The 11,388-nt window shown below is 39.6% G+C and overlaps 1 protein-coding gene across 1 annotated transcript in view; it reads left to right on the top strand.

Annotated features, from left to right (window-relative positions):
* The first annotated feature begins 349 nt into the window (after nt 1-349).
* The window catches only part of LOC112966412 (plasminogen-like), a 29,149-nt gene continuing 18,110 nt past the window's right edge, over nt 350-11,388 (top strand). The window contains exons 1-5 of the mRNA XM_026066483.1: nt 350-398; nt 3,423-3,558; nt 4,618-4,724; nt 9,721-9,835; nt 10,965-11,104. Coding sequence (XP_025922268.1) covers nt 350-398; nt 3,423-3,558; nt 4,618-4,724; nt 9,721-9,835; nt 10,965-11,104 — 547 coding nt within the window. The remainder of the gene's footprint in view (nt 399-3,422; nt 3,559-4,617; nt 4,725-9,720; nt 9,836-10,964; nt 11,105-11,388) is intronic.

Here is an 11,388-nt window from a genome sequence, read left to right as displayed (position 1 = left end):
CATAGATTCAAATTCTCCCTGAAGATATTTCCCATGCTTTCCACCAATATTATGCCCATCTTCACCTCAGCGAAGTGAGGCCCAGCAAGCTGAGAACGAAAGCATGCCCAGCAAAATGAGAGCATGCCTTCATGTTTCCAGGCATCCAGTACAAATGATTGAGTCCTATTTGGTAATATATCCGATTCAAGGTTGGTTGAACATCCATACTACGGTAAAGGGGGTCACAGAGTGGGAGAATGATTAACTTGACTGCTGTGTTTGTTTCATGCCGCCTCACTCCAGTGCGAGTCAATAAAACTTTGTGCACTGACACACGCAACTTCCAACACCCGCCAGCTGGGCCAAAATGGGGATTAGTAAAGCTGCCTTTCTCCTTCTTTTCTTGCTCAGCTCAGGTAAGAGTCCTTGGCCTTCCGCTTGAGTAGGGGAGATGGGGACCAAACACTTGCAAGCTCCACGTCGTGAAGGTAGGTCCCAAAATCCATGTGTCTCCACGTCCCCGGATGAGGCTGGACGTCGGGGTGGCTGGCCGGTGAGGGTTGCTGTCGAGCAAAGCGAGAGCTGTGGTTGTGGCGTCCCCTGAAAGGCAAGGGCTCAGCAGGGTCGCGTTTGTTAGAGGCAGCGGAAGAGCAGCGGCCCAGTCCTCAGCATCTGCGTGGAGAGCAAATGGCTTCCTCCAACCGTGGGCCRAGGGCCAGGACTGGGGGCGCCCTCGGAAAGTAGCCCAAAAGCCTGCAACAAAGCCCACCGCAGTCCCTGAGTTGGCTGCCTCTAATTCCAGCCAGCTTGGGATCGTATCCCAGAGCTGTTCTTCCTGCCAAGCATTGCCAAACACTGTGATCCTGATTTTGATCCATTATGGCAGAAGTTTACAATTTTTTAAATGCAGCATTTAAAACAAAATCAAAAAGAAAATGATAAAGCTCCTTTATATTCCAGCAATTTCACATTTTCTACTGCCAAACAGTTTTCTCTTGTTTTCTTGGGGGCAATAGGTGAAAATTTAGTCTTCAGTAACCTAGACCATTTTTTCCACAGGTAAGTCGAGAATACATTTTACAATTCCCAGAGAAGACACGAGACCCTCTAAAGATAATATATTGATTTCAAGCACATCTGCAAACTCTGTAAATAAATATTCCATGTGCAGTAAACATTAGATTTCAATTAGATACTGTATTCTGCTGGTACTTCAACATTACATGTGATTATACGGTGCTTAAATGCCTTTTAAAAATATTGTTACAAACATATGAACACAGTCTGTATGATTTTATGATAGCTCAGTGATGTAATATGACATAGAATAACAAGGATTATCATTGTATGATTGTTGGGTTATAAAAGGCAGCTAGTATAGTTATTTGTATTTGTTCATTGCTGCCAGTTCTAACTAACTTGTTCCAAAGTAATGGGCCACAAAACTGCATTARAACCATCTTTTATGTCTTGTTGTTTAGTACTGGTCAGTTCCAAAGAGATACATATGTAAAAGAACAAATTGGTTTGCACCCATATATTTGAATGTTCTATTTAATTTTTATGTGTCATGTGTGAATTTATAAAGACTTGGACTTTATATATATATAAATATATACATATGTAATATTATCTCATGATTTATCTATAGAAATATTTATAAATATACATCTATATAAATTTTGGCTAGAATAATACATTCTCTGTTGCATTTTGAAATTCATTTTATTCTTTTTTCTTTTGCATTTTTATAGTCCTTTTAAGACAATTTACATCACATATTTTCCTTTCTGTTATCTAAGCTTCTGCCAGTCTGTGATGCCTGTTAGCTTATGCATGTCGTCCAAAGTCTCTTGTGTTCATAAACCAGCTGACACAAGTATTCCTTATGGTCACTGAAATGGAATGGTATCCAAAGTGGAAGTCTTTGGACTGACACACAGCATTTAAGATGAGCCAAAAAAAGCTTAGAAAGTAACATTTTCCTAGTCTGGTCCCCTGTAGTTCTGTAGCAATGGCCCCAGTTAACTTGGAGAAAAGTCTAGGAGAAGGAACACTTGTCTGCTGAGTCAACCAGGAGGAACTGGTAGGCTGTTGGTACTCCATGCAGCCTATAGGTAGGATTAGATAAGGGAGACCTTCGTGTCAGGCATTTCTTCAGACATGTATTCTTATAGCATTGAGCAATCTCTGCTAACAGCCATAGAAGATTGCCCTCAGGCTACTAATCRTCTTACTTTCATTAGTGGCCCAAATGCCTTTTATTTTATGTGTTGTGTGGAGGTAGGCAACTGCATGGATGGCCGGCCCCATTTCGTGAGCGTTACACTGGAGTGATGTTGCAATGAGTTGAACCTAATATGGGTGTTTGCATAAAAGAAAGATTCATAATGCTACCTGTAAGAATTAAATTCATTGTTGCTGTACAAAGTGCAAAAGGATTTATGTAATGCAAAGCCCGTTGCTGACTCTGAGGCTGGGGTTGGTGCTCTATAGAGAAAACAGCAATGAATTTCCTCTGCCTGTCAATAATAATGTAGCCTGAAAAAAGCAATGATTAAACTGTATCACTGCTGTAACACTGCTGTAACCTGATGCTAGATACAGAAATAAACTGTTGTATAAATTAGGAGCAGAAACATAGAATCTTTACAGACATAAGAGGAAAAAAATCAATCAGGTGGCAAACTCCTTTATGAATGAGAACATTGTGAAGCTAATTTTTTCACAGAAATGTTAAATGTATTAGCATCTTCATCAGATGCATATTATGTGCATCTAGCTTTCAGAGATATGCATACTAATCATTTACTAATTTATAATCTTGGGTTAATTTGTTGCAACTGTGATACAGCCAGACATATTTATTATTATTAAGTCTGTGTAGCAAACATAACAGTGGTCATTGTAAAAGATTATATAGTCATATTATGATTGAATTTTCTTGCTCCAGTGCAGGACATCTGAGGACAACCAAACCATCCCATGACCAATAAAACTGTAGAGACTGTACATTCCACATGGGAGGTCATAATCTCACATCCTCTCAGCTCATGTCTCTCCAAAACTTTAATGTTGATATCAGTTCCCATGCTTCACTGTCTGCCCTTTTTTTGACACTAAGTCGCTCTCTCCACTGTCGCTTACTCTTTTTCACATTTCTTTTTCTCCACTTCAAACCCAAACATAATTCCATTCAGAGCTACTTCTCTACACCTCTCTTTCATTGTTTCTTGCTATCATGTGTTCCAGTGATGTAGCTGTGATCGTGTCCGGAGACTGAAATTTCCTCAGAGATTATCACCATTTACCCAGAAGTACACAAAATAAATGGTGACTTCACCTGTCAATGCTACATGGAAAATGGGATTTAAAGTCACAGATTATCTTAACTGCCACATTCTCATTTTTAATGTCTGCTTTCTTTTCTTCCCTTGTAGTGAAAGGAGATATACTAGATGACTATTTAAGAACAGATGGTGTTTGGATACTTACTCGAAATAAACAGTCTTATAAGACAAATAGCGAAAAAGAATGTGCAGAGAAATGTGAAGAAGAAAGAAATTTTAATTGCAGGTAATTTCTGTTGAATCCCAGGCTATGATTAAATATCTGATCAATGACATTTTCCTACTGTTGCTCAGAAGTAAGCACAGCCTCAATTTTGGAAGGAAAGCAAAAAACACAGAGAAGGTGAATAGCTGGAATATGTAGTTAAAAAGAGAAGATATGGAAGAGGCAGTCAAGTAAACTGTTTTTAATTTCAGCACTGGTTGGGAAGTAGCACACTTTTTTCCCTGGGAAACAGTGTAACACACCAGTATTGAGGCTTCTCAGCCCTTCTGCTTTAAACACCCCACTAAGAAACATGCTGTTCAGAAACAAGGATGGGAGCTTCACAAAGTTTTTACATGAACACATTTGGGTAAAGCAAGTTCAGAGCACCCCGGCGAACATGGGGCACTGTCACCCAGATGCCAGCTCATGGGAAGTGCCTCCTGGGAAAGCTCCTTCTTCTCCAGAGGAGAGAGTAGGTGTCAGTTCAGGCAACTGAGGCTGCCTGAAGGGCTGGAGACACCATCTGCATCCATCAGTGACCCAGTGAAGGGGCTGCTGCAGCCCTGTCTGCAACAGCTTCACCTATGCCTTYGCTTATGGCTTATCTCCACCTGTAAATTACCACTAGGTCAATGAGAGGATGGATTTACAAGTGTATTAATCACTCTATAGTAAATGCCCAAGTTTCTGTTCTCATCTAATGTTACAAGGAAAGCTGCTTACACCTCTTTAGCTGGATGTTGCTGTGTTTCATGAAAGAGTTGTAAGATGTTTTTAATTTGTTGTAGGAAAAGGCACTAACTTGAGAAGCTAGACTGCTGTTGATAATATTTTGCAAATGCAGTACCTAGCTTCCTACTTGGTAACTTAGTCATGTAGTCATACCTCCTGACAAAGTCAGCCACTTCAGATCAATAGAAAATGTTACTGAGTATCTCTAAAGTGCAGTATTTGAAAGATCTAAGTGGATGCAGAGAAGTGCTAGAAAAATAATAACTTACAGAAAATTAATTGCAAGTTGAATAATATGAACTGATTTAATAACATTGCTTCATGTGTTCTTCTCAATTTCAACAGGGCCTTCCTATTCACTGGGAAAAAGCAACAGTGTTTAACATTGGCTGAAAATACCAAAACAACAGTGATGTTCAACAGCACAGATGCAATTCTTTATGAAAAGAAAAGTATGTATATAGTATGATGCTACACAATTAGATGTGTTAAGCCTGTAGTTTACTACATCCTTGAATTCTCTACTGCAATGCTGGAGAAAAACAATGCAGATAGATAGCCACAGTTTCAGTGAGATGGGCCTTCACTCATTAGGAATGGGCCTGAAACTGCCAGAAAATTTCACATATAGCATTAAGGATTCTTATGCTTAACTTGGGCTAGATTCAGTCCAGACTCCTTTAGTCATGTACTATTGGGAGCAGGCAGAATAAACATACCTCAAAGCAAAAATCATGTGTTTCTCTTCCCCTTAAGTGTTTGCAGTCCACTGCTTCATGGAGCTAGTGGAATCCTTGGTCATATGAAATTTCAACACTATAGGATTACACACTTTTATGTAGCTACTTCCCTAATTTTGTAATAATTCAAACAAGAATTATTTGACTGAAATATTTTATCTACTTATATTTCATTTTTAAGAATAATAATGAAATATCCATGTTTTATAAGTTTGTTATTTACGCTCAATTCTTGCATGCCAGGTTCAGATAAGTGCTTTAGTTTTAAGAGTATTTTTGGAATTGATTATTATTTTCCATGTTCTGAATAGATGCTACGTAGTGGGAAAAACACATTTCTTTTAATGAGACCATCTCCATAAGTTTTGTGGGAACATATATAATCCAATCACAAACACTAACTTCAGTGAGTTCTAGGAGGAAGAAGGCTTCTATTACTGTTTAGAGAAGTAAGAATAAGTAAGATAGATAGTGAAGATTTCATGTAGGAACATTTCAGTCCCTTTGAGAAGACAGTGATTTTTAGGGTCTTTACAATTCCAAAGAGTTTGAAAATATACAGAAATCTTAAACTGAGTGAATAATCATGGTGCAGGTCCCTTTCACCATGTCAAAGTTTTAAAGTGAAARCAGTTCATGTCCAGATTCCCAGCTTGTACAAATTTATATAATTCTGATGAATTCATTAATTTCTGCTGGAGATCTGGCCCAAACATGACAAAAAGTTAGAATGTTAACATTTAACCAGCTTTTTTTAACCAGCTAGTTCTTCTGCTGGGTTCCTGGCACCATGTGGAACTCAGATTGTAACAGATATCTTCAATAGTTACTAGCTTAGCTTTTAACTGATTATCAACCAGTGAAATTTTATTCTATGCAATACGTGTTCCTTGGTATCTTCTTCCTGTGCTAATGACAAGTGGATTTTCTCATGAATTTCCTTGAACTTAGCTCAGATGAATTACTAGAGCCCCCCAAAAATAGAAAAATAATGATGGGCTTTGCAATGTACAGCCTGGTTCTTGAGTATTATGATGGTCAGACTCCTTCATGGTTTAAAAGGCAAAAGCACTATTAGAGTTATTTTTATCAAAAGGCTCTCAGAGCAGGCACCTTTGTCTGCAGCCCTTCTGCAGAGTTGCTAGTCACTTTAAATGACTGGGAGACCTTTCCTGACTTTCTAAGAGTAGAGGCTAGCTCCCTTCAGCTCTCACTGCAGACTGAGCAGAAGCCAAATCTCCTTGATATTTAGCAGCTATCAACACCATTGAAAGCAGCTATGCCAGCAGTTCAGTAGCCAGACAAGCTGACATTCAACAGGTACTGCCACAGTCTGAAAGTCAGATCACAGCTACCAGATCCCTCTGTTTGTAACTTATTTTCTCTTTCCTCATTTTATCTTTGTGCCACCAYGTTTCAAAAGTGGCAATGTACTGAAATAACCCAACCAATATGCCTGAGGCTCAAGTCAGCTAGATATTAGCAGCAAAAAAGGCATCTGCCTCACAGGCCCTTCATTTTCTGCTAATGAATTATCAGGCATCATTTGCTTATCAGCCAGCTTTCTCAGGATCTGCAGCAATTTGGTGACTGCCTGTGTCAAGAGAGGCTCAGAGTTTTCTCTGAAAACTTTGGCATGTAGATCGTATTTCCTGGAGACACCCAGTGCAGCAGATACAGCAGACTGGCCTATCTCAGCTTCATTTCTCTTTGAACATCCTGGTCTCAGTCATGGAGATCTTCAAAGGAGATAGAAAAGGCAGTGAAGAATTTTGGAGGTCACCCTTGGTCTGTGTACAGATCTGCTGAACTTCCCTGTGGACCAAGCACGACCATGCACATTTGATGTCTTCACATCTAGTTGAAAAAGAAAACACCACATCAGATAGTGTTACCACAGCAGAGACTGAAAGTGTTCTCTTTTCTACCTACTTATCTTTGAAGATAAGCCCAAGTAGCCCTGACCTCTGCTTTCATCTTCCACTCCTACCTTCCTAAGCACTCTAGGAGAGAATCACCTTCCACACCTGAGTAACTCACAGTGTCCCATGGGTATACCGTTCAGCTGTCCGTACTGTCACTGAGCAACACTCTACCTCTGGCTTTTATAGGGATATCTTTTCATGAGAGTTTGCTTCAGCAGAAAATAAGTATTCTTTTAGCTCTAGCAGCCCAGAGAATTGGCTCCTTTCTCTTTCCAGGGGAGACTTTTACAGTGCTTGTTTTTTGAATGAAGGATGTAGAGTCATCTTCCCTCTATCTTCCTTTAGTAGGAAYAGAGAAATACCTCATTCCATCTGAAACTAACACCTACCACTGCCTACATCTCAGTGAAGTCTCTGGACAATCCAAATAGCAGCATTTTGTATCAGCAATGGTCCCAGTCCACCTCAACTATAGATATATTTCACAGGACTTTTAAAGTACATTGTAAAAGTGAGAATCTTAAAGGCCAAGAGATTATAACCAATCTCCTTCCTGAAGCAACCTAATCATCACTGCCAGGGTCATACAACTTGAACGAATTTGCAAATAAAGATGTTCAGTCTTCTTAAGCCTGGAAAGGTTTTCTGTCCCCCATGACTCAGTACTGGGAAATACCCACGGCAAAACTCCTTTCTGCTGAGATAAAATGAAATCTGTTTACCTTGGAACAAGCAACCTCCAGAACATTTTGTGACTCTGCCACTCTCTTCAGCTTATGGTGACTATACAATCTCAACTACACCTGAATTAGACCTCAGACCTCCTAACAGCTACTCTGGCACCAGTATTTGCCAGAGTATTGCCTTATCTTCTTTGGGACTGGCTGCAAAAGACATGTACAAAAGAGCTACTACAAAACCAAAAGGTTCATCCCTCTGTGAGTAAAAGAGCTTTTCTGGCTGTGTTGGGCCACACAATGGTATGTACTCACACTTCACCCCACCATAGACATTTTGTGATCTGTATGCAGACAACACTCTGGACTGTCTGTAGTTACAAAAGAAACTTCATGAACATATGTCTGGTAGTTCCAGTTCCACTTTTTCTATATTAGTGGCAAAGCCCTGTATGAGGAACCCTCTTTTGATGTCAACCTCCTTGTTAATAGTAGGAAAAATTCACAAGGCACAAATATATATTGTGGGCTAGGGTTGTTACGTGATGTTCAGTCATGTTTCTTCCCTCCTCAACCTTCAAGAGTACTTTCTCCTTTAACCCTAATTTGCCTCTCAGAGTTTAAAAAACATGTCCTTTTTATTAGCTCAGTGGCCATCTGGGTTGTATACCTCCTTGTGGGAATACTATTCAAAGTTTTTGCACTTGGTCTGGAAAGAATTCCTTAATAACATGATTAGAGATTTACCCCTCTTTATGGAGCAGTTTCCCTGGTGGAACCTTTATTTTGTCTTGATGTATATATTATAGTTTGGCTTTTGATCTCATCACTGTTTTGAGGAAGATGATAGACTTTCAGTGATTACAGGCCACCACAGCAAAGTCCTATATAGGTCAGAAAAGTAAGAGAGACTTTGGGGCCCATGCAAAAATAAGCCTTGCCACTAAAAATGCTGTTTAAGAAGGATCAAATACCATGGCTTAAATCTGTGGTGGTCTCCATATGCCTTTTGATTCAAAAAGTTACTTGCTTGCCTTCCTTCCTGACCCGCCTATGCAGAACCTCCATCATCCTGGGCATCAGATGTGTCTTACCTTTTTATTCTGATAGGCTAAAATCATTTAGAAGGTATGTGGGAAAAGCAGAAAGTCCATGGACAAGGCTAACGCTTCTCAGAGATGGTCATGCTGGGGCCTACTACTGGACTGGAGTATCAGTGTTGAAGCGGCAGTGACAAGACTTCTGGGCACTCCAGGAGCATGCTGACAACCCAGGTGGCAGCTCTGAGGAGTGTACCTATTGATAAGACATGTAAAGCAGAAATTTGTAGTTTCAGCCGTGCATGGCAATGGCAGTAATTATTGTAAGGTGTCAAATTGAGGCTCAGTTCTTCAGATCAGATGGGTCTTTTGTCGCTGCTCTAACATCTCCATTTGACCTTTTGGGGTTTAGGGAGAGCCTTCTTTTGGATACAAATTACTGGAAGGGGAAATGAAGGTCACCTCCCAATAACTGGAGTTTTTTAAATAAGTCTGTGTTGTTAATAACAAAGTTGAGATCAATGTGCTTTGTGTTTCCTATCCTTGGAATACCATTAGAAAGTATCTGGGAGTCTGAGGCTAAGAGGAATTGAAAGCGTAGGGTTCATTTATGTGACACGTATTCTGATAACTAAAAAGTCTCTGGCTTGAACGGATAGTTGCATAATACCCATACTACAGATGCACTTATGAACAACACATTTCAAAGCATCTCCAGCTGTTGGTGAAAGACCTTCCTTTTTATCCCAGTAGTACGATAATATAAACATGCATGTCATACAGTCAAAAAACCTATAATCTTGTTATATCTATTTTCTTAACTTGATTTTATTACCTTTATAAAAATACTTCAGAAACTTTCCTCTGGAGTTCCTTAGTAGTTGCTGACTAATTTGGTTTTAAATACTTTATAGAATCATATCGCTGTATTTGCATGTTCAAGAAAGTCAAAGCATGGGTAAATGTGTCTAAACTGATGAGCTTTATGGTTGAATCTGTAAATGCTCAGTTCCAAGAGATGCAATGTTGTAACACTGTTGAACCAACAAAGACAATTCCATTTCAGTTTACCTCCTACAGTGTAAAAGAGGAAATGGGAAGGACTACAGAGGAACAGAAGCCAAAACTCGGAGGGGTATTCCATGCCAGAAGTGGGCTGAAAAAGTACCCCACAAACCAAAGTAGGGCCTTATTTATATTTGTCTCTATGTTGTTCTGAATCTTTTCCAAGCTGCCCCTATTCAGTGCATCCAAATAACGTTGTAGTGCCTGTTATCAAAGCAAGTTGTTTGGTTTTCAGTTGACTTCAAAAGACACAACTTTCTTTTCATTTCTCCTGTTGTTACTCTTGACTCTACTGGCAGAGAACTGCAATGTGCTGGATAAGAAAAGGGTGTATCTTCAGCTAGAGAAGTTGTACCTGATGTTGAGCCTCTTAAGAATGTGAAATGCTGATTTCACCAAAACATGATGAAAATTTTGCCATTGGTGGGAGCAGGGCCAGAATTGTCTCTTTTATATGAGGTGTAAAACAGAGCAAGTGAAAGAGCAGTGGTACCTGTCCAGCTCTATAACCCCTTGCCTGCCTTCCAGAAACAGTCAAGAAGAAACATCCAGTAAAGCATTTAAGGCTGAGAGGGATCTGGGCACGGGGATTCTCAGAGCTGGCTGCCACTGAGCTGGCTGAAACAAGTGTGGAAGCCAGGGGCCTGTCTGCAAGGACACTGGGGATAAGAGGAAAACTGGATAATGACCCCTTTCTATTTCTGTTTTCTCTGATCTGTGTGGAGTTTAACTGTTTGAAAAGTTATTTTTTCTTGATTGTTTTCTAATGAAACTTGGATGCATTTGTTTTGTTTTTTTAGTTTAAAAGCCTTTCAGGAGACCCTGGAAGGACTGCTGTAGGAAGACGTATAGGGTCACTTGATTAAAAGACTCTGCAAGTTGGGATGCAGATGTGTTTGGTCAATAGCCTCTTGAAATACTCCATCTTTAAAGTAGATGAAGCATTAAGAAAATTATGTCACAGAGCCACAGGTTGCAAGGAGCTAACTAGATCAGCTGGACGCAAGTATTAAAGCTAGTAATTGTCCTTTGAGACTGTCATAATTCTTACAGACTGAGCTCACTTGTCATTGGCAGCTTGGGTCTAGGAAGAGACTACTAATAAAGGTAGTTACAGAATGGTATTCAGATTCCATTTATGGGTTATGTTTCTCTCATTTTTAGTGTGAATGACTAGAGGCCAAAGTTAGCTGAGGAAGTTGGACATTTCCCTCCCGCTCTCCTGCCATTTTAATTCTGTTACAGTTTTACGCCTGAAAAACACCCCAGTGCAGGGTTGGAGGAAAACTACTGCAGAAATCCTGATGTGGATGAAAATGGACCCTGGTGTTACACAACAGATCCTGCTACCAGATATGATTACTGTAACATCCCAGAGTGTGAAGGCCAGGACACACACAGTGAAAAAGGTATATTTATTTTTCGGGGAAGGTGTATTCACGTAGGTGTTATTATTCATGCTTTCTTCTTATTTGATTACTGCAGATTGATTCGAGATGTGAATTTAGATCAAGTTGGAATTTAAGAAGTTCTCAGCACAAAGGTTGTTTTCCTAACTGGCTCTGATTATCAAAGTGATTTTGTAAATACAGAGGAAATAAAGATTTTTAATCTTTTGCTGATATTGTCCTTCTCTAAACCCTAACAAATGTTTTAATTCTAGCAAGAG

Source organism: Apteryx rowi, unplaced genomic scaffold (genome assembly GCF_003343035.1).
Source record: "Apteryx rowi isolate R43461 unplaced genomic scaffold, aptRow1 scaffold_241, whole genome shotgun sequence".
Taxonomy (NCBI): Eukaryota; Metazoa; Chordata; class Aves; order Apterygiformes; family Apterygidae; genus Apteryx; species Apteryx rowi.
Note: the sequence above shows the minus strand (reverse complement) of the source record. Positions and strands in the feature narration are given on the sequence as shown.